The sequence below is a fragment of the Zootermopsis nevadensis genome, unplaced genomic scaffold, assembly GCF_977971745.1.
Source record: "Zootermopsis nevadensis isolate Lab colony 2312 unplaced genomic scaffold, Znev_1.0 Znev_ptg000024l, whole genome shotgun sequence".
In the NCBI taxonomy this organism is placed as follows: domain Eukaryota; kingdom Metazoa; phylum Arthropoda; class Insecta; order Blattodea; family Termopsidae; genus Zootermopsis; species Zootermopsis nevadensis.
In genome coordinates, this window is record NW_028259156.1 from 9,931,777 (window position 1) to 9,955,152 (window position 23,376).

Consider the following 23,376-nt stretch of genomic DNA (forward strand, 5'->3'; position numbering starts at 1 on the left):
TACGTTATAACTTCTTTATTCAATCTAATGAAAAATAAAAATAGCATGTTTGTTGATTAAAACGTTAAGTTAAATGTAGTACAACATATAAAACACGTACATTCGAAACTAGCAAAGACAATCAAGACATGTTAGGACCTACTAAATTATAATTATCAGAAGTTATACTTAGTTACGCAATTTTGTTTGAAAATAGAATTTCACTAAGCCACATTATAGAACTTAAATTTTCATAATTTACTTTTTGCCTAGGAATGAAAGATGCTGGAAACTTTTATAAAATATCTAATACGGAAAAACTAAACAATTATTATAAGGCTCTGTTAACAATGAACTTAAATTTTTTTAAGATTTCATGTTTATTTTCAAATAAGTCCACTCCTTGCAGCTTACTTCAAAAGTATACAATTCTTCTCTCTTGAATTAGAATTGTCGATGGCGTCAGACACCAGCACTGCATTACAGTCATATCTTTATCGAAATGTCTAAAAGGAATATGACATTTCAGGTTTCACGACTGTAAAATTGTCTTCCGGGCTGTGACGCCTCATAGTATGTAGGTAGTCAACAATGTCACTTCTAACAAGAAAATGAAAGCTACAGTTTCTCCAAATTTTTGGTAAGGAACTAAAAGACTACGCGACGTCACAACCCAGAACGTAGCAATCCACATGTCTTGAAGAATGTTTGTTTCTGTGTGTTTTATCGTATAATAATGCACTGTAGATAGTAGACAATAACAAAAGCGTGATAGAATTATGGAATTTTGTCATGAATGTGATGAACCTTCGTATTCTGTAGCTAAAGTTAATTCATTGTTTATCTGGATAGTTTATTCACTGTTTTCTTCATACAACATAATTAGCCCTGCAATCACATGGAGTTACATTACGCTGTATAAAAGCAGATTACATGAGAAATTCAGCTATGTTAATGATAATAGGACGACTGATTTTTTTAATTTCTCATTTGTAAACAATTCCCTCAACCTAGCATAAGCGTAAAGAAATTGCGTCGGTATGTTTGCATACAGGCTAAATATCAAAGTATTTGAACAAAACTGTTTTCAGTTCTGTGCCTCAGTGGCATCTCTGTTTTGAATTGACTTTAGTCATTGGGTCCGGAATTCATTCACTCTTCACTGCATCGTCCTGCCTGCTTTCCCAATGCGGGTGAGACCCATCGCCCTTACTTTCCACTGTACGACGGACCATGTCGGCTGTTGGTACCCTGAGGTCATATGCCCAGCCCACAATCGAAAACAGGTCTATGAGAGCTGTGGTGAAGTTGAATGTGTAATTCCCCAGTTCGGCTGCTTTGTAGTCCCACGGAAAAACGTGATGATAGTTGTGCCACCCCTCACCCATAGACATTATGGCCACCGAAACATTTTCGGCAGGACTAATGCCCCTGCAACATCATACAAAAGTGTGGTTATGTTTGCATGATGCAAGGGAGTTTTTGACCTAAGGAAAAGAAGTAACAATATTCGGGAAAAATGTATGAATTTGCCATCTAACTTAGTAATTACCTCGCTAACTAACTAACCAACAATCTAAAAAGTAACATTGTAATAACTGATCCCAAGGGTTCAGCATCATCAATACCAGGCGTTAGACATGATCAGTTTTCCAAGAGATCTCTTCACTAAAATTCTCAAATTAATATTCTCGTAATACAATTTATGGCGTTGAAAAGCTAGCAGATATTTAGCCTTATATAGGAATACAAGTTGTATTCATTGGTCTTGTAAAAGGAAGAACACCGTATGGTCCAGCGCTTCTAAGCCAGACATCTCTACGTAGCACAAAACGTTTTTAATAGGCCTATGAAGTAGGATTCAGACAAAATGATATAAAGTAGTGTTACCTGTTGTAGGGCTTGTTGCCCCAGATATGGGCTGCGCTGTTCACCGCCCATGTGGAGTTGAGCCCAACCATGTAGCGCAGGAACCCCGCTGCGAGAATGGAGTACTGCCATGTTTCGCCCCACATCAAAGGGGGTACCAGTACGGGCAGAACGAAGCACAACATAATCTTCAGAGGTATGAAAAATCTGCAACAAACAAATAGCAAAATTCACTGTAGAGTCTTCTAAAGGATAGAACCGTATTTTTACGGAAATAATATTGCGTACGTTTTGGAAAAACTTGCCTTTTTTAGGGCCGAAGTAATGGAAACGTTCTTTATATAAATAAAACACTCTGTTGCGAATTGTGATTGGTTCGGGATAATACTAAAAGTTCTAATTGTGAATGGACAGATCGCTATAAAAATAATCGTGGCGCGTTGTAATCTCAACGGTCTTCCATTCAAGTCCGACATTAATTAATGGTACAGCTATCGACTAACGAGTTAAGATTATTCTCTGAGAACATCTATGAAATATCATTACCCGAATTGTTTTTATCGTGTTCACTGGGATACACGACGGATTGAAAACTTTATGAAGACACGTCAGTAGATAGGTTATTGAGCATTTGCGTCTAATCAACTCCATATGTCATATATTGTTGAATTGTAAGGTAAATGTAAAGTTGTCACAGTGCTTAATTAAGCAGATCGCAATGAAGGCGCATGGTAATGTGGAAGTATAGCTTCGCGTATTTTTAAACTCGATATTAGATAAGAAATAAGTTGTTTTCCGTTTCGGGCAACCTTGTCTTCGGGAAAAAAACATCCAGAATTAATTGGCTAGACGTCCGAATAGTCCCAAGAGGAAGTCTGAAGGCGGTAATGAAGAGAAAAATCGGTTCCCATAACGACTACCGGCTACCTCAGGAACACATGCTATGAGCTTTACCGCTACACGAACTTGTTTGGTAGGTTGGTAGGTCACGGTTTGATTTTATTTGACTAAAAAGTGTGCCCAGTAAGAGAGGGAGGGAACAATGCTGCATTGGTAATGAAGGCCAGCATTTACAGCTACAGATGGCTGCAGTTATCTACTCTGCGTTTCGATTAAGATGGCTGGTTTCGGTTGAGCAGTAGCAAGGGTCAAGGACTGTTACGACGTCAGTCTTCGTTATTGCTACTGTGCGCCTTCTCTCGCAGCTTTTACAACTTGAAATACTTTAAAATAAAGTGTCTCAGGTAGCAATTCGTTGTTAGTGTTCCTTTTAGCACGAGAAAATCAGCACAATGAACGAACAACTTACATGAGATTTGAGATTGTTATGGCATTGATGACTGTGATCTTCTGGGTTGAGACGCCGTGTTGTGTTGCATGTTGCTAGCGACATATTGGAGGAACGTACCATTTTAGTCTTTGCCATCTACATAACCACACGCCGTAATAACTAATATGACGATCAACAGTTAACGCCGTTTTGAAGGTATTTAATTGTTCCAAGGTAGAGGTAGAGAATGGTGAACTTGTGCACTGTGCTTCCAACAAAAAAGAAAGATCTGTTGATGTATGTATTGGCTCTCTGCTTCTCTCGTCGTCACTCATCCGCCTTCATGTTTGAATCGTACAGTAGACGTTACATTCCCTTGAGGCTACTAGCTAGCCTCCTCAGTATTGTTACGGTAAAGCTCGGTGCGAAAATCTCTTTTTGAAGATGTAAGTAGAACGGCTTTTTTATAAAGCTGTATTGTGTTTTATGACTTCAAGTACTATTGAGCTTCGTCACCTTCTTCTTCCGGGCATTATAACAAGGTCGGAGTCGCATTATTGTACCAGTAACGTATTAGACGTATTGGGAAGGTACTCATTACAATGTCGAGCCGGTTGTATTCAAGCCTAATTTTTTCTCCTTTTATTCTCAGTTTCTCCAATTCTATTTCAGAATGATATCTTGAAACAGGTCATACCCACAGGCTTCTGTATACTTATCCACTAACCACTCACAACCTTTTCACCTCTTTCGACGCTACATAATATTCGCAGTTGGAAAGCATCGGTTACATAACTTTAGAATAAATCAGTTGAACATTGGAACATCGAACAGCGCGACCTAGCTGTGTGAGGCGTATTAGTCTTGGACAGATTGAAAACCAGGATCCAGGGGTTGAATCCCTCCCGTGTTGTAGATAAAACTTTATTTCGACTATATTAGCGATATATTGTGTTGTCCGGTGTCGGTAGAAGCCTTTCGAAGAGCCCATTTCTTGTTTCAGTGGTCTGTAAAAATCTAAATGTTTTCGTTGTTACAGAAGTACTTTTAATCTGACCAGACCATACTGTTAAATCCGTAACAGCTGAAGAATAACTCAGTGGTATTGGTAATATTTGTTTTTGTAACACAGACACAGTTAAAGAAACATCGGTTCTTGTTCTTGAAGCCCTGACAATGACCGACAAGAAGACGTACGACATACTTTCAGATCCGTGCTGATATGTCTGTTAGAGTTGAAAGGAGACGGTAATTACGTCAAGGTACACTTGTTCCGTAAAGAAATTATAAATCATTGATCATACCCTGTCGTTTTGCGACACATGTTATACCAATACCTCTTTGTACTGGATTAAAATAATATATCCCCTTATCAAATTATTTAAATAAAATTTAAAAATGTATAAATTTTTTATGAAGGGGAATATTTTCCAGATTTTTTAAATTCTTTATTTATTTTTCAAGTCTGTCACCAGAGAATTCTTTATTTTCTCACAGATGATCTAAAATTCATTCATAATTGAAAGGTATGAATGAATTTCGATCGGTAAAATGTGCTCGCTTTACCTAGTTACTTTATCTGTAAGAAAACAAATATTAAATTTGAGGTTCTCACGGCCGTGAAGATGTTGATGTAACTCCCTGTGGACTGCAGGTATCGTACCCTGGTTTCTTTCGGAAGGGTGGGCCGGTAGGGAGAATAGTTACTACCTTCCAAAAACCATACAACCGTTGTAGGCACAGGATGAGCAGTGTGCACATATAAAAATGAAGCAAACATTACCGCTCCGAATATCTGCTTTATATAAACTAACCAAGAATAATTCGTCATGAGATTGCACAAAATGTTTTCCCAATTTAATTATATATAAAGATGTGAAAGACACAAATTTACGTAGCATTAAATCAACAAAAATATTTTTAATATTTTCGGTAAAATACTGTACAAGATAGGTAGCATACGAAGTTATATCATATGAGGGCAGTTGTTCATAAGCAGAGAGCCAAAAATAATGCTAAATTAAAAACAGTAAGTTGCAGTGTGTTAGTGGACAGAAAAATACACAATTCAGAAAGAGTTATTAACCCATTGTGTGAAAACATATGTTTAAAGTCCTTGAATAAAAACGATAAAAATTGAATAGGAGGAGGCGAAGACATATGAACACTTAAAAAGTAATGTTCATATGTTTAAAAAAGAATCAGGTACTGTCATTTATATTACTACAGGTTCAATGGAGAAATTAATATAGGCTACACTGAAATACTAGAGGCTTGACGTAAAATGTTTCTTTATTTTATGTCAGTCCAATTTGTCTTATCTTATCGGAGAGTTTTTTCATGTGTTATTGTGACAATGAAAACACTTTTTTTAAACAGAGGAGTCTCAAGGATAAGCATGGAATCTATTTTTCCAGTGTAAAAACAAAGATAAGCTTTTGTCAATTTAATATGTTAACAATAAGTTTATCAACCGTTGCGACACAAGATTAAGTATTTGGTTAAGTATAACAGTTGGAAGTAAATAGCCATGCCAACCTTGAAATAGGCTACAGCTGACCTGTTTATTACCTTCTCATAGAGAAGTTGAAAAGGTCTGTCCATTTATTCTGTTATCCCATGTTTCTGAAGTAATACTCCTATCTGAATATTGCTAAAACTCGGATAACTATAAAATAAATAATCCTCCTTGAGAAGCTAATAGTTTCCCAGCTAGTCACTAAATTCCACGTTCATTATCATTCACATAATTTTACCACTTGGCTATATCCTGATCCAGATAAATCCACTCTTCATCTTTATTTATCTGCAGTTTGTTTAACAACGTTGCTAATAGCGCAGACTAGGCAGTGTCAAATTATGGGATGATTACTGAATAATCAATTTAAAAAGGTATTTATAAGAAGGAATTGAGGGAAACCGCGAAACACAGCCGGTGTTCGAGCGAGATGTGAACCGGGGACCTCCCGAACGAATTAGGAGTGTTATGCACACGGCTGCAATATTCAGTTTCTTGCAGAAAAACGTGTAACTTCCTAGCAAGCCGTGATTGAGATTATTGGTCAACTTTTAGTAGAAAATCTTCAAGGTGATATAATACAATTCTGAATCCCTAGATGCCCCACTATGAACGACACAGGTTTCAAATCTGTTACTCTCAAACGAATGTTGATGAGTACAAATACTGAAGATGTCACAACTCACACACATTGGTAAATCAGTCTACCAGCATGTTAACATTAGTGCAGTTATGTCCTCGATGTACAAGCAAATTATAGTTGTATTATTCTCCATGAGTCTTTATTATTTTCGTCTATAATGTTTATATTACACAGACTAATGCATATTGTATACGCACGATAAATAATAAATTAATATATTTTAATGTGTTTCCCGTGTACCACTGATGACGCAAAACTCCGCCATTCATATTCTATTAATAATTATCATGGGAAAATTCGTAGTTGAGTTTAAATAGCCACAATAAAGTGAGTACTCACTTTTGATGGAAGGCGACCACGGGGTCCTCCACGACGTCCCTCATGTCGATCATCTTCCCATACTTCAGTACGTCAGGATGTTTCGTCTGCATGAGCCATCCGACGTGAGCGAAGAAAAAACCTCGTTTCGAATTGTGAGGATCGGCGTCTGTTTCGCTGAACTTATGGTGCACCCGGTGATCACGCACCCAATCGAATATCGTATTCTGTTGGCCAATAAATTTCTGAATCAGAATTATGTACATAATCGATTGCTGAACACATTTTTAACTGTTATTCCTACTGTCTTTTTTAACTGTAGGAACAAGAAATTCCCGTCTAGTGGAGCAGTCGCGTCTCTTCGTTTCAGTATTAACTAAAAACTAAATTAAGCAGAGTATTTTTATGTTACAATTGTCCAGTTTGTCACAAAATTCTATGTCTCTATGGAAGCCGAATTTCCATTGCCTGTTACAAGCCAATTGAATACAGGCCTAGTCCACACGTCTACAAACTATTTCTCTAACACCCATTTTGGTATCATTCTCCTATGTACATCTAGGGCTTCTAAGTGATCTCTTGCCTTTTGGCTTTCCGATTAAAATTTTGCATGTGTTCTTCATCGCCCCGATACGTGTTATCTCTTTATACCCTAACAGCAGACTATTGTACGTCTGTTCGTTTATTTAATTGCCCCAAAAGTATTTGGTGAACAGAAGCTCCTCATATTCTCCTCAACACTTTTTTCAAACATTCTCATTCTATATTATTAATACGTTTCTCAATTTATGTTGTTTCCTTGGAGTTAAAGGCAGATACTGGTATTTTAATTTTTAGGTTTTTAGGGTATTGGGTGGTAAGAAGCATAAACTGAAGTTCTAAAATCTACATTAAATATTTTTTAAGTGTAAGACATTCCTTCGGAAATTTTGCTTCTGCCATATAAACACTTGTTTTGTCAGAGAGAGCTCATTCGTGTCTTCATGATTTATGGGTTAGAAAATTTCTATAAACACCAGAAATGTGTAGTTTATTCCGTTGTTACATCTTGAGGACAATAATTGTTTTTGAGAAAAGCGAATTAGCTATAAAATCTTCCTAACCAAGTAACTTAGCCCAGAGACAAGCCTAATCCTGTAACTTAATTAATATCGACAGAAATTTTACGTGAACATTTTCAGGTGGATGCCGAGATTTGGGTTAAAGTACGCCACTACTTGTCACGGATCCTGCCGGATTTGTAATAATTCAGAATTTTAATTTTTGTTCAATGAGATGAGGCGAGTAGCATGCACCAGGAAGATGAGAAGTGCATAAAACATTTCTGTCTGAAACTGGAATTACTTTAGGAGCAGAGGAAAGACTGGCATTAAAGAAATGTGGTGACAGAATAGACTGGATTAAATTGGTAAAATGTAGTGACCAGGGTGTGCTCTTGTAAACACAATAATGATGTTTCCCGTCCCATAAAAGAAGGGGGAGTTCTTGACCAACTGAATGACTATCAGCTTCTCAAGAAGGACTTTTCTCCATGAAGCAGACTAATGACAGGCTTAATATGACTATCGATTTAACAGACGCCCACTTCAGAAGTATTATTTACCTACACTACAACAGTAGTAGCCTGCATCGTAAATTAAAATGTCTAAGGGGCTAAGATTCGGGATACGGTCCAATGGTGGGATTTTGTAAGTGAGGCAATAAACTTTATAGAACTTCCAATTTTCATAAAGTGTAAAATATCTTATTCTACAACTTTTCGTAGAGATCCTGCTCCCTGGAGTCAAAATCGATACCATCTGCTTTTCAACTAAGCCTTGTTTTACCTCAAAAATTTGGCCCAGTGTTTCCAAATATTCTTACACCCGCGGAAGTTTGTCACAGTTCTGAAATCAGAGGGATCTGAGAGGCATGTGTGTAAAGCACACTATAGGTGTCACGGGGAGGGGGTTCAAGGTCATTCCCCGAGAAAATTCTGAAAATAATTTTGTTCTTAAGCATTTGAGTATAGGAAAAACTTAATACCTATTTTTAAAATATTATTTATATATTACAGCAATAAAAACCAAAATAATATATTATCTATAATTTATTATTGTTGTTGTTGTTGTTGTTGTTGCAAAAGTAAAGTAATTAGGTCTGTAAAAATATTCGGTTTGTATTTGGTACTTCGCAGGACATAAGAATAACGACTTTGTTTCTGTTTCTGTTACCCTCGTGACACACATTTTTTTGGTATAAACATTGGCTTATTAAATTAATCTTCGATCGCCTTCGCTGCATTTAGCTGATAATAGGGATAATCCTAAGGAGTATTCAGATGGACTTCTGAGGCATGAGCCTGGTGAATGCGTTCTGTCTGAAGTCCGTTTCCCACAGACCTCTTGACTCTTAAGACCCAATCCACGTGGTAATCAAGTGAAAGACGTATGGTTATTTGCTAATAAACAGGTAAAATTTTTTAAGGTCGCCCTTTGGACTATAGGGTCATCCGTACTAGTAACCGGTAATATCTACAGTCCCAGACGTTTAAAAGAAATAACATGCAAATATTTGCTTAATAGTCTGTGTACGGACATAAAATCACGCGTTGCGTGACTTGCAGTCAGACTAAATATAAATAGAAGACTGTTTATCAAGATGTCCTCAAGAAACCCACGTGGCCCTGTTCTGTAAGGGAGCACTCTAAAGAAACAGATACACGGGTTAATTATATTATAATAATTATGCCTATACATAAAATTATCGATATCTTTTATAACTCAGTGAGTATCGATTCGTATTATCGAAATATCTACATGGAAATTAATTATGTTAAAATAATTAGGTCTCAAAATATTTATTCGTGTGCACAATTATATGCGTTACATAAATGTAAGTATTGCAGTCGACACGACGATCACTGATTCCGAGAATTATTGAGATGCTACCACGGAAATGAACCATATTTACTTCAGTTTACTTTCCTTTAGTGCAAACACTTACCGGGAATTTAACTCTTGCTTCTTTAGGCAGTATCAATTACGTCAACATCGCGTCACAACAAATCAGTTAAAGTCAATAAGCCCGATCACGGAAGAAAGCAGTCATTAGTAATACTTTTCAGTACAAGTCTGTTCAAACTTCAACTCACCAATTTCTCAATAAACGCTTTCAATTGTAATGTTTCACTAGATTTGAATTTGGTTATTTCAGAACAACAAAATCGAATTTGTTTGGACACAAGAACATATAGATATAGAAAAGTTGAATGACTAATCTTCCTTCAACTGTTAACATTACAGACCCTAAGAAAGATCAGAATCAGGGACTGACAAATAATGGGGCCTATACAATAAAAGCAAAAGCCAATTTTCACAGCCTGTTCCCTAACATTTATGTTAATACTATCTCTCATCAACGCCTGGATTATTAAGTGCTCATTTTTATAAAGACTAATTAGTATTTGAGGGTCTCACGGCGATGTGTGCAAAGTTGGCTATCTTTTGGGTTTTAGCGCCCTATAGTCTGGTAGTAGTTTACCGACGTTTCAGAGATCCTTGCTCTTATGATGGAGGCAGCAACAACCTATATTCAAATGGTTACATATTTATAAGTTAATGTTTAGTCGTAACAGACCATACGTAAAAAAACAGTTAATACAGAAAGCTGACGTCGCTTACCTGGCCTGCCACAGAAAAGCACAAAGCGAGGATGACTCTGAGTGGCCACTTGGCTTTGTATGAACGATGGGTCCATAGACGGTGCACGCCTCCGGTAATACCGAAACCTGCAGTAAGAATGACTAACAAACCTGCAACAGTTTCAGATTGCAAGAACAGTGAGTGGAGTGTTTTCTGTTGGGTGTCGGTCAGAGCGACCTGGTTTTGTAAACAGGAAAGTTATTGACACATGAAATAACAAGCGATTAATAATGCTGAGACAGCACTAAAACCTAAAGAATTTATTTATATTTGCATGGTATGAAATTACGAACAAAAACAGTTTTAGACAGTAATGTTAACACAAGACTAGATATCGATAGTTCCATAGAACTGGTAAGAAAACTGCAAAGAAAATCTTAACAGATTTATGCAGAATTGGGAACGGGCTTGTTAGCACCAAAACCATGTCAAGGAAGACGATGTAGATGTGGAATAATAGATATTCCTAAACTACAATATGAACGCAAATATTAGACGCGAGAAAAACAAATGACAAGATGGAAAGGACAGAAATAAGTCCCTCGGTGTTGTAATAGAATACAAAATGACGAATTATAATCATAATAAAGGTAGTAGGAATAACAAACATATAATACACTAATAAGCTATCGAACGGAGTGACCAGAACAGGGGTGGGGAACCTTTTCATGTTGGAAGGTCGCATTAATTTAGCTGTAATCAAATAAGGCCGCATTCAAGAAACTTCAATTTGATATACTTAAAAATATACATTATTTTGTAAAAGTCTAACTACTATGTAAACTATTTGTTAATTTTAAAGTTAACTAATCTTTTAATGACTTTGTTGTGTCTGCTTTTTGTTGGAAAGCATTTGAATGCTTGGTTGCAGCATGGAGTTTCAGTTGATCCTCTAGATGGGTATCCGTCATTTGTGACCTTTAGGGCGTCTTGAAAAATGTATTAATAAAAATAAAAGCATTTGTTCTGTAAAATTTTGATTCAGTCAAAAGGCCGCACGTAAGGACCTAGAAGGCCACATGTGTCCTTAAGGCCGCAGGTTCCCCACCCCCGGACCAGAACATGTGATAATCATACAGAAACCTGTTTCTGAGTCTGTTCTGTCAGTCCTACAATAAGACATAAGACACTGTAATAGTAGAACTTTTCAGATTCTTAAATCTAAAAGATGTGGCTTCATATACATTTTCTATTATTTGCGCCGAACAATTCTTACCGATCATTAAATTTTATTTTTGGCTTTCGTGACGTCCCATATCGATCGCCTGCTCATTAAAAAGCACGCAGCAGTAAAGTCGTGCACAGCATTATACACTACAAATATTCAGTTGTGACCTCTAGCAACCTGGCGAGTGAATGAGAAAAGGAGGAAGTAATCTATATTATTCATTAGCACGTGTAGGTTTCAGTTGTAAAGCACTCACTCCACACAAAGGTCTTCCAGTTGAGCCGATGTAAAATGAACAGTGCGTATAGTGCCGGCAAATGAAATAAACCGATGCTGATGACATTAACCCATTTTATACGTTGTTTATGTTCTCCATTCTTGTACTTTTCATCTCTTGCGTCTACTTCGGTCATATTATCTCAGTGGTATCTGTAACCTGAAAACGATACAATTTCTTACATATATTGAGCCAGAGAATAAGTGTGTGTACGTACCTGGGGCTCGGGGAACTGCCTGTGTTTGATTCCATATCTGTTCACGCTGGGGCCTTGGTGAGTTTAAACCCTTTTTGGGGCTACATTATTTGCATCTGATATAGAGATCTGAGTGGTACAAAGTCGTATGTTACCGCAAAAATCTGATAGGAAGTTTTATATTTGTCTTTATGCAGTTTCATCCATTGTCTTCTTATTTATCCCTCTTGGGTTCAAACATTCTCTTTAGCTGTTGAGCACACTTAATTAACAAAACTTACTTCCCAATCACGCATTACTTTACTTACTATTAAGTTTAGTTTTATGACCAGTATTAATATGATAAAGTTGCAAAGCTTTGAAAGAAACTTCACACCATACAGTCACAATTGTATGATAATCGCCACTTCATTTGCAGGTGATATCACAGTTCTGACACCTTCATTCTAAGACCACGAAAACTCTTGAATATGGACAGCATCAGAAATGAGAGAATTTGCGTTCCTCATCATTACATTTTCCCGCAACATCTAATATTGCATTTTCTAACGTACATCCTGTACAGTCAGCTCTGAAAGTGCTGCAGAACACGTATGGCAAGTGCGCGGCACAGTTGCTTGGCTGTACTTTGCAGTTTTGATTACTTTTGTATTGCATAGTTTTGATGAAAACGTCAGAACCGGTCCAGATCTGAGGCTAGCCCAACCAGAGGGCTCAACAGCTAGTGTTTCTGTCCTTCCACTTTTACCTGAAGACTGAACAAGTTTGAGTTTCCGAAAGGTTGTATTTTTAATGAAATATTGACGATAAACAAAGTCCAAAATAACACTCTTACAGATTATACGGTACGATCGTCAGAAACTTTTGGACTTTGTTTAATTGTATTGCCACTCTCTTTTCGTTTGTTATTTAATGAAATTTGAATAATGAAAGGTTTATGAGCTATAATTTACTAACAAAGTTCTATTTCAGTATTATGATTTTAAGTCCGCAAACATATAAATACTATCTTATTTCATTGACTAAATTTTCAGTAATGAGACATAAGGTTTCTACGTAGGCAAATCGCAAATATGGAGGCTACACTTCCTCCGAAACGTATGCACCCGTCAACTAAAGTCTAGTAGACGTGTAACTAGACTACGTGAAGTTACAGCTCAGAAGATAAAACTACCAGTGACTTAGTAGAATACATACCATTAAAATATTAGAGTATGAAAGAAGACACATAATACTTGAAGATTAAATAAACGAGGATGTTTCAAAAAGTGGAAAACATTTCTAGGTGAAGGATTAATTTTCATGACACATGGAAATATCTTGGTACAATTCACTTTGCTATATAATTACCACAGATGTTCAAGCAGTTGTCCCACCGTGATACCAAGGTGTCTATCCTGGCGTGATGGTAACAATCTGACTATACATTTGTATTTTTTTTCTAAAGTTCTGAGATATATTCTCAGATTGGGGCTGTAGAACCTATCGTTTAGTATGGAATGTAGGTGTAAGAATATGGCCATTACTAACAGCACAACTATGAGTTTTGTTTATTTGCAACATTCAGAACATAATTATTTTTTTATGAAACCGGATTATTGTATTTGATACAGTAAACAAGCTACCCAACCTTATTTTTTCCTTTCCCATCCGCTGATGTCGCCGGTGGCATAGCTACGTTGAATGCAGTGTACATAGCAAAGGGAGAATGAAAAAGTTACAGAAATATTAAAAACTGAGGGGACTGTCAGTCTTTTCCAGTGAAGTGGCTGAGACACGAAAACATTTCTGGGAATTTCTGAATGAGTTTATCTTACAGAAATGACCCCGAGGGAAAGAAGAAACCGGTCAGGTACTAGCAACTGTCTATGATCACCGTCTTTCCTAACATCCAATTGTTAATTCGGGTTATTAGAGTTTCCCTGAGAGAGTCAGTTATCTAATCAAGAGTTGCAGAATAAATTATGAAGTTCACATTTCTTTTGAATGTTTACAAAATAAACTAATAAAATTTATACAGTAATAATTTTGCAATGTAATGATCTATTTCTCTGTATAAATTTCATTAGTAAACATTCTCATTACTTTCTAACCTACATTAAATAGTAATAATAATGATATTTGACATGTACGAGTGCCTGTAATTCGTAACTTTCGAGTCATTTGACAGATATTTATAAAACTTGGTATGAATAACATGCCAGTAGTGTTTGCACACCTATGAGAATATTCTTAAGGACACTGTTTTGTACAGTTATTCCTAATAAATAAGAAATTTTATTGTTGTGTTACAGTTTACGAAAGTTTGGTAACTTTTCTTTTGGTCAACAGTAATATAACCTACAAATAAGACTGTGATAATAAAATAGACACTCGTTATTTAATTACATTTTTATTAGAGCCAAAACATCATAATATACTGCCAACCAAGAATTAAAGCCATCCTGCCAAGATTCGCATTTACCAAAATTTTTCCTGTATTTGATCTCCGCACTCCAGATTAATTTTAAAAATACCCCTCCCCCAAAAGACGTGTTTGTTTATCGGTCTCAGCGATAAAGTTTCCTTCTACCTTCAACAATAATCTTTGCTTACGTACCTTGTATCATGTGCTATTAGGAGCAAAATGTCAGTTCGTGTTCTGATGGTCAGAGTAACTGGTGAATTGTGTAAACTGTATATAGTACTGCAATTTACATGGTCAGAATAAATTAGGCTTATCCGGTGATTAGCCTTCTTTCATTATCTTACGAGGAAAAACATACTTATGGCAAATTACCATAAAGGCCTGTGTTCAGAGCTCCTGTATTTGGGTTTTGACCAACTAATGAATAGAGTTCTATTTGACACACTTAAATGGTACAGAATTTCTGCTAATGGAAATGATTTAATGAATTATAAAATTGTTCGTATATAATTTTTCTCGGTGTAAACATATAGACTGAAGCACTTGAAGAAAAGTAGACGTTAGAATTTATTCTGAGAACTATATGTACTTGTCTGACGATTATGCATGTGCCCAGTATGGAGGACTACTTCTTGTCGGAGACTGGAATGTATCTCCGTCTTCAGGTAAGTTAGTCCCTATCTCCGGAGATAGGGACTAGCTCTGTCGATGGGGCCATCGTAGTAGGTTTTACCTGAGGACGGAGATAGATTTCAATCTCCGAAACGTCGTGTTTTATTAATTCGGGGACGAAGTATATGTCTATAAAGTAGTTTGCTTCACTCATGTACACAGTTCAACACTTCAATGTGTTACGATGTGATGTTGTACTCTGGAATTCGTTCATGGGTTTTTGTATTGAAAGCCTAGTCTTTGTTAGTTAAATCCGTTATTTAAGCTTGTTTTTTACATAGATATAATTCTAATATGCCTGCAGAGGAAGAACAGATAAAAACGTTTATCGAAAGATATCAGCAGATGTTCTCGGTATTCAGAATTACAGCTTAAGCATTAAGCATTGCCCTTTGACTCTGGTAAAGCCGAGGTTTTGCAGTGAATGAGTGAAAGGCTGTGAGGTCCAATATTTTTTTAATATTCAACAGCGATATCAGAGACGTTCAGAAGCATATCGAACAATAATACTATTTTGTGATTATGTAACAGTACAGCATGCGAGTCAATGACAGGGGTAGACAAAGCTTGTTCAATGAAATATAGCCTATACCTGCCATTGCTGGGAGAACAATAGGTGCTTCTTTAAACTGAATGGCAACTGAAAATCATTCGAATTTCCTGTTAAATACCGAAGAATCTAAAGCTATTATTTTTTCATTCTAAGGAAAACTATCTAGGAGCGATGATAGGGGACCAAGGGATGTATGGAATTGAAACAGAGGAAAGAATAAAACAAGGAAGGAGATTTATAGGAGCCCTCAACCCAAAATTATGGGACAAAAATATCACAAAAATAACGAAAGAGAGAATATATAAAACGATGGTACAAAGCGTGGCTGTATATGGAGCAGAAATATGGCAACTCTCGGAACAAAAAAAAAAAAGTTGAGAATAATGGAAATGGATTTCCTATGAAGAGCGGCTGGAATATCCAGAAGAGAGAGAGAGTGAGGAACGAAAGGATTAGAGAAATCATGGGGTGGAATCTGCATGTGCTCTTAATTGTTGAAAGAAATTTCAATGTTTAGGCAGTTGAAACAAAGACCCACTGTTCGAAGCTTATAAACAAAATTACAGGCCTACATATTATGTAAATTCAATTAAATATTAGTGGTTTGTGTGTGCTAGAACACTGTTAACTTATGTAAAATCATTAGGCTTTTCAGGGTTTCTCTCCTTTTCATACCCAGACAATTTCGTATTGTTTGGTGGGCGGCTTACTAGGCGAAACACGAGTACATGTGGTGACATCCTGTCTCTTACATGACTTCACTTGTCATTCAATGTCAGTGTCGTTCTCATATACAGATGTGATTATCAGCACGCTGGCTCTCCTTTGCTGCTATGAAATATCTCCTTCGTTTCATGGATGTATTTGTGGTTTCAACGAAATGCAACTCCTGTAGCTAGGGTAATATCGTTATCCTGAGAATCATACGATAGCCATTAATACACGACGTGAGGAAAATTCAGAGTCCTTGATCACTAAAGCGGGTGTCGTACATCGTTAACAATAGACCTGAAAGGGTTAATGATTATCTGTACGGGTACGTCGGATGTTCGGCCGTGCCTTAGCTCAGGCAGTTAGTCGCCAGCTTTTCACCGAGTTTGATAGGCTTCGACCTTTGATTAATACACGCGGGATTTGCTGTGGTTAAAGCGATGTTGGGGCAGGTGTAGCTTCGAGTTCTTCGGTACTCACTTGCGAATATTATTTAATCGATGCTATTCATATTCACTCATACATCATCTGCGGGATGACCTTTGACATGTGACATGGTGACGCGCGCTAATAATTGTCTATATATAGCGTGATCCATAATTTCTCCGTATCTGCTTGCCAGTGTGTGCGTGCCATATTGCATGACAGAATTTTAAAGTCATAATCTCATTTACGGGCGTGACTGAGACGCAAAAATATTTTTGCTGGGAGAAACAATAGAGTCATTCTGTGTCAGACTCATGGATTGTGTTAACTGACCATTTAACGTTCTCACTATTCGTTCAGCAACGCTAATAACAAAGACTATAGTAAAACGACAAAAGATATTTCACTTTCTCTCAAGTCTTCACCGCAAGATCCATTTCAATGGGAACCTCCCAACTCTTTTTAAATCTTCTAAGTTTGTCATTATCGTAATGAAAAGAAACCGTAATGTGTCTTCCGTAATTTCTTTCCTCTTTCCACTTTTCCTTTCTTTCATTCTTCCTTTGCTTTCGTTCTTTAAAGAAGAAATTCTATCTAAATATCTAATCATTAGGTTCCTACCTACAACACATACATGTCATCGTTGTAAGGGTAATTGTTTTAATTGCGTGTTAAGAAACGTTTGCTATTTATTTTGCGAAACCAAGTTTTAAACCCATAAACTTTCTATGGTACATGCCAAGCAACTGAATGCAAACCAGGCGGTGTACATAGTTACCACTAACATAAAACAAAGCATTTAGAATCAGAATTATAAATGTTATGTAAGATTTGAAGTTTTCACAGCGGTGAGTATGAAGATTTCTGTCTTCTACACGGCGTAACAACCCAGAAGACAGAAAGCTTTATTATAAAATTTGTTTATAATACCTGATATTATGATGGAGAACTATGTCCTACCCGTGTTATTAACCAATGAAATACTTGGCAAGTCGTGATGTGATAACGAAAGTTCTACCCTTGACTGAAGAGTGAATGACAGTTTATTGAATGATAATTCGTGGATTTTGCTGTTCATATGTTTTATTTCAGTATAATGCTTAAGCAATCAGATGACCTCTACAATGCCCATCTAGCTTTTCCTCTTAGGACGCGTGATACATTACGTGATCTGAACATAATTCTACTTCATGATAATCCATAATTTTTGCGATGATAGCAGATATAACTCAACTTTCAATGCCAAGAATCGAGCTATAAAACACTTCTATCTGCCTAACTTACACACTAAAAGTCACGATCCCACAAAGTCACTAATTCCATTTGAGTTTTCAGATTATCATGGCTGCGAGTATGAAGATGGCTGTCTTCTGGGTTGTAGCGCCGTGTGGTCTGGTAGAAGTTTACGAAAGTTTGGGAAGGAAATTAAATCCCGAATACTGGATCGATCCCAGCAAGATCTTGAAAGGATTAAGATAATTTGTTTTGAAATACAATTAATTAGGTCCAAAAATTGGCGAATGTTCATTACTATTTTCACACGAGTTTGCAGTGAATCGTATTCTTGAGCCACGTGAGTCCAAATTCTCATATCCTACTTATCTGAGATCCGTTTTAATATCATTCTCTCACTCATGACTATGTCTCCCAAATGGTATTTTTTCTTCAGGTTTCTCTGCTGAATTTCTACTCTAGTTAATATTATTTATCCTTTGTATGCGTACTATGAAATGTTTCAGAGCCTATCAACGGAGCGAACACAGCCGCGTGAATTCTTTGACCAGTGAACACCTGCTTTGCCGTCCTGTTTCATGAACCGAACTCTAACAATCCGAGCCAGAATTAGTATTATGACTATGAAGTGTTCTGTATCGAAAATTGTAATCGATACCTCCGAAGCACTGAAGCTGACATTTGTTTCCAAGGGAATTATAAATTTCTTAATATCAGTTTAAGTTCATCTGAAGGTTGGATGTTGGCGTATAAGACATCTGACAATAAAGTTACGGAAAGTCTTGAATAGGTCACGTCTGCCTATGTTGATGATTTTCATTGTAATGGGAATTCTTAATGCTGTACAGGCAATTTGTTACAGATTTCCTTTCTGCTTTAGTCACAACAAAGGATTCTTCTCTAGCTTTGTCGTCACCCGACACATTGACGTAGCCATCGAAAAACTGGCAAGTGCTGAATATTTCATAGTCTTGAGCCCTCGTAAATACTTGTCATGTCTTTCATACCTTTGATTCATTGAGACTTTTCGGATAGGGCATAAAGGTAAACATTACTGCTGTTTAATTATCTAAGTCTAGAAAATAACCACCGAAGTGAGGTTTCAGCTTTATACAGCAGTGTGGTTTTGTGGGTTGTGACACAGTGCAGACTTGTAGGTGAGTACCAACATCTTGGAGGTACATACTGCTTCCATTTTGAGGAATACTGAAAGCCACATTTTGTTATAACTGTATGGTTACAAGGTATGCTAACAGCAAAGGGATAAATTCTCCCTCTCCTGTTATTGTTACAAATTGGTTTATTCGTTTATTGTGTTAACTTTTCGCTTAAAATTAACTGAGCGTTAACTTATTATCACAAAAGAGTTCTAAGGGCCAAGGGATAAGAACACCTCGTGTATTTGAAAGAAAAAGTTCGTCATTTGCGAAGCACCTATTAAAATTGCTCCTTCTATCTGGACATTTGAAGCAATTAAAGAAACTGTCTGATCTTGGAGTATCGAGCTATATCAGTTTTCATCAAAATCGAATAAATCTGATGACCACTTTACGTAAAACCATAAACACTTCTTTTATAAGGCGCCTTTGGAATTACAGAATATCACTTCCATTTTACAAATTAGCTATATTCTTTTTTCTTATACGCAATTCGAAAATTTAAAGGTCTGTCCTCCGAACATGCATAATATCGTAGGTGTATAAAATATTTTAAATACACCGACATCTTAAGCGCCCTAGTAAAACTGTAATACAATGCATATTAAGTTGTATTAATTTAATTGTAAACCCGGAACAGATAAATAAATATAACCTACAACTTGGTGCCGGTAAGATTAAATGTAATAGGTACTGTTTTTTGTGTAAATATTAAGGAAAGACCCGCGTAGCCTGCTTCGCCCTCTACAGACGGCCCTGATCATGATCAATAAAAAAATAACAGAAAGTGACTGTCTTCTGGGTTGTTGCATTGTGTAGTCTGGTAAAAGTTCACCGACGTTTCAAAAGGTTCTTGCTGCCTCCATCAACATGTCGATGTTGGAGGCAGCAAGGACCTCTAAAACGTCGGTAAACTTCTACCAGACTACACAATGCAACAACCTAGAAGACAGCCATCTTCAGACTCACCCCCCGTTACATTCGATCTCATTACAGGGAAAATCTTCTGTAATATTAAGATATTTTAGTGATGAGGAGTTTCATGTAATTACATGTGGAAAACGTTGTAACTATCTCCTTACTCAAATTTGTTTTTCAGTGAAGAGGGGGCTTTACAGATTTTTGAAAATAACAGAACAAACATTATTTACATTTAAAAACTGTGGGGAATATCCTCATTTGCATTATAGTTTAAATCAAACCAGTTAATACATCATCGTTAAATTGTCTATGATCCATCAATACAAATAGCCCAATAACTAATTAAAGAACAGCATCGTACAAGGTCATGATGTACTGTCATCTCCTGCGTGGATATTACTGATAGAACATGTTGAATTTTGTGCATAGTTATTGTATTGACTTTAATCGTTGTCTAATTATTTTTGTTAAAAGCCACAAAGGTTCGGAAGCTGGTTCTACTATTGTCTTCAGGTGAAAGTAGACGAAGTATAACCAAATTTTTAAACGTTTTTGGCTAAGAATATGCCTAACAAAATAAAGACATTCACCCAATCTAACTGATGTCAGAATCCTTTAAATTGTTTTATGTTCTAGTTTAAACAGACGAAGTATGGGTCGTGAAGAACGTATACTTCTCTGCAGCTGCAGCGAGGTGATATTCTTAATATTGTTAGCTGTGGTCAGTAGTTCAAAAACCAGTTATCAACAGCGAACCCGTCGCATCGAATCCATAACCTCTTGCTTTCTGGCTGAATATGCTCGCTGGAGGAAACTGGATCAAGTAGTCATATACCAGCACTCCACATCGGGTAAGATTTATTTTCGTTTTAAAGGGGTAAATAAATTTGCCCCTATTCTTAACCGCCATGCCATAGGCGTACGCGTTTCAAAGATAACAGGTTACCGGTTATTTAACATAAGTGGTTTTCCCGTCTCGATATAGGCTATGACTGCCTCCTTACAAATGTTTACGTACAGTTCATAATAATTTTCTCATTTCATCCGACACTATATGATTTCAGAATTTGTGACAGCTCCCCGAATGACATGTCCTGTCGGCCGTCATTAGAACTGGGTGTCCTCCGAATACAAATGTATAAAAAGGGTTCTCAAACATGTCCCGCGGCCATGTGTTTTGCGCTGTCCGCATATCCTTTCTTTTTGTAATAATGTAACCCTATATACTGTGCAATATAGTTACGTGATATGATAAGACACGTTCATAATTTGTCAGTATTTGACAGTAGGTCTACCTATCGCTGTGAGCATCAGTCCAGCTTAATGGAGAACGCAAATCAGATCGAGGACGCGTCTATAAAAAGTAGTATGTAGCCAGATCTGAATAAGTTTAAGACCCCCTAGCGCAGGATATTATTACACCATCATGCTCGTAGACCTGACGAAGGGCAGAAATAACGAGTGTATAATCAGGGTCCTAAGGTTTCATATGGTGATTTATAACTATTATTAATTTATGTTAATTTCATCCAAATTGAAATAACGTCACGGCAAGCGCACGAATTATTTTGGTTTGCGGCGATGAATCACTTTAATTTAGGATAAATTTGTGTTGTAACAGACCTGTTTAGAAACCCATCTATTAGTAGTAATGTCATTGATGTTAAACGCTAAAACTTCTAATTTACAGCAAGTGAAGGACGTTTGAGAATATCTGGAGCAGCTAAAGACTTGCATTGTGCTATAGCAAGAATAAAGGGGAACGTTTTTTTCATTTCTGTAGACTGATGGCTAGTGATGATTTATTTTGGTCTGCAGATTCTCTACATAGAAACGGCAGTAAACTACCCCGTTGTTGGAAATACAGGAGAAATGTTGAATGGAACAAAACTTTCACTTCATGCTTTTTATATTTTCTTGTCTAAGTTTATGATGGCCAATTGTGTTACTCAGGAACACAAAATATGATTCTTTCCATGAGCATTCTATACATAATGAAATTAGCAGCTGGTTTCTTGTCGTGTCTTCAGCTGTTTTCTACTAATCATACTTTCATCAGTGCTCCCAGTTTAGTTGGTACATTAGACCTTTTTAAGTCCACCCTACCCCCTTTTCAGTATAGCTCAGTCAGTATAGAGACTAGCTACGGGCTGGACGACCGGGGTTCGATTCCCGACGGGGGCAGAGGATTTTTCCTCTAGCCTCTGCGTCCAGACCTGCTCTGGGGCCCACCCAGCCTCCTGTCCAATGGGTACCGGGGTCCTTTCCCGGGGGTAAAGCCGGCCGGGGCGTGATGCTGACCACTCACCCCCATCTGGTGCCGAGGTCAAGGAAGAGAGGAGCTATACCTCCACTCACCCCAAGCGCCTGTACGGCGCATAGCGGGACAAACTTTACTTTTTACCCCTTTTTCAGTATCGGTTATCTACTCAAATTCTACTATGCATGGAATCATAGACACTTGGGAAAATGACGTTTATTATGTACGCGTGGATTTTCAATTATAATGGAGTGAATAAAAAGGCCCGTGTAAATTATTAAATCTAGAAGGAAGGGGTGACTTGACTCATGGTGCGAGATAAAACCTCAAATAATCGCGTTGATGATGGCTGCAGTAAGCTCTTCTGAGACATTCGTTAGTATTTACCAGACTGCACGGCGCAAAATCCCAGACGGCAGCCGTCTTCGTACTAGTCGCCGTGAGAACCTGAAATCTCACCACAATTTAAGTGGCTCTACACGTGGTCCACTCGTTGGTTCTTATGAACACAGCAAAAATTCTTTGTCTGCAACCGGAACCGCAATATAATTAGAGTCTGCATCTACTGGCAGTCCTTTAAATTCAATTTTCGAAAATGTGGTCTGCCACACGAAGTTATTTCCCTCATTTTAATGGTTGAAATCAGTACTTTCTGCAGGCCATACTTATACCTCATTACTAGCTCAAAATTTCACAACCAATTTAGATTGTGGCTTGCTATTACAAAAGCTAACGAAAATTGCCTTATTTTTTCCATGACTTTACGAATGTCATTTGCCTCCTCAATGTCGTATCTAAGTGATGAACATTACTTCTTATTCTGTACGTCTCGGGCTGCAATCTCGGCCCAGACACAGACTGCCCTGACTGAGGGTTATTGAGGTTTTCCCCAGTCCCTCCAGGCAACTACCAAGATAGTAAGCATATATCAAAATAGACCACGACATTTTTCATAATTTTACAGCTTAATATTAATTAGTTATCCTAATATTCGTTGCTGTACAGTCTGAGCCGCTGACAATAATCTTTAACGAAGTCTCTTACCACACATAACACCTGAATGGTATCGGTTTTGTGAGTCAGTGTTTGATTATTTAAAAGAAACACGAGTCGTG

General features: G+C 37.1%; 2 protein-coding genes across 4 annotated transcripts in view; one reads left to right on the forward strand and one right to left on the reverse strand.

The window, feature by feature from the left end:
* The window catches only part of LOC110839309 (acyl-CoA Delta-9 desaturase), a 24,691-nt gene continuing 1,315 nt past the window's right edge, over nucleotides 1–23,376 (reverse strand). For 2 of the 3 annotated variants that reach the window (XM_022083403.2, XM_087355441.1), the window contains exons 2-6: nucleotides 11,705–11,884; nucleotides 10,260–10,390; nucleotides 6,619–6,824; nucleotides 1,870–2,055; nucleotides 1–1,410 (exon numbers count right to left, since the gene is read on the reverse strand). In XM_022083403.2, the coding sequence (XP_021939095.1) occupies nucleotides 1,128–1,410; nucleotides 1,870–2,055; nucleotides 6,619–6,824; nucleotides 10,260–10,390; nucleotides 11,705–11,861 (963 nt within the window). In that variant the 5' untranslated portion in view covers nucleotides 11,862–11,884 and the 3' untranslated portion in view covers nucleotides 1–1,127. Of the gene's footprint in view, nucleotides 1,411–1,869; nucleotides 2,056–6,618; nucleotides 6,825–10,259; nucleotides 10,391–11,704; nucleotides 11,885–14,520; nucleotides 14,616–23,376 lie in introns of those variants that run through there. The other variant, XM_022083404.2, reaches the window with a different exon arrangement.
* The window catches only part of LOC110831953 (glutamate receptor ionotropic, delta-2), a 24,411-nt gene continuing 20,994 nt past the window's right edge, over nucleotides 19,960–23,376 (forward strand). The window contains exon 1 of the mRNA XM_087355437.1: nucleotides 19,960–20,852. Coding sequence (XP_087211563.1) covers nucleotides 20,654–20,852 — 199 coding nt within the window. The 5' untranslated portion in view covers nucleotides 19,960–20,653. The remainder of the gene's footprint in view (nucleotides 20,853–23,376) is intronic.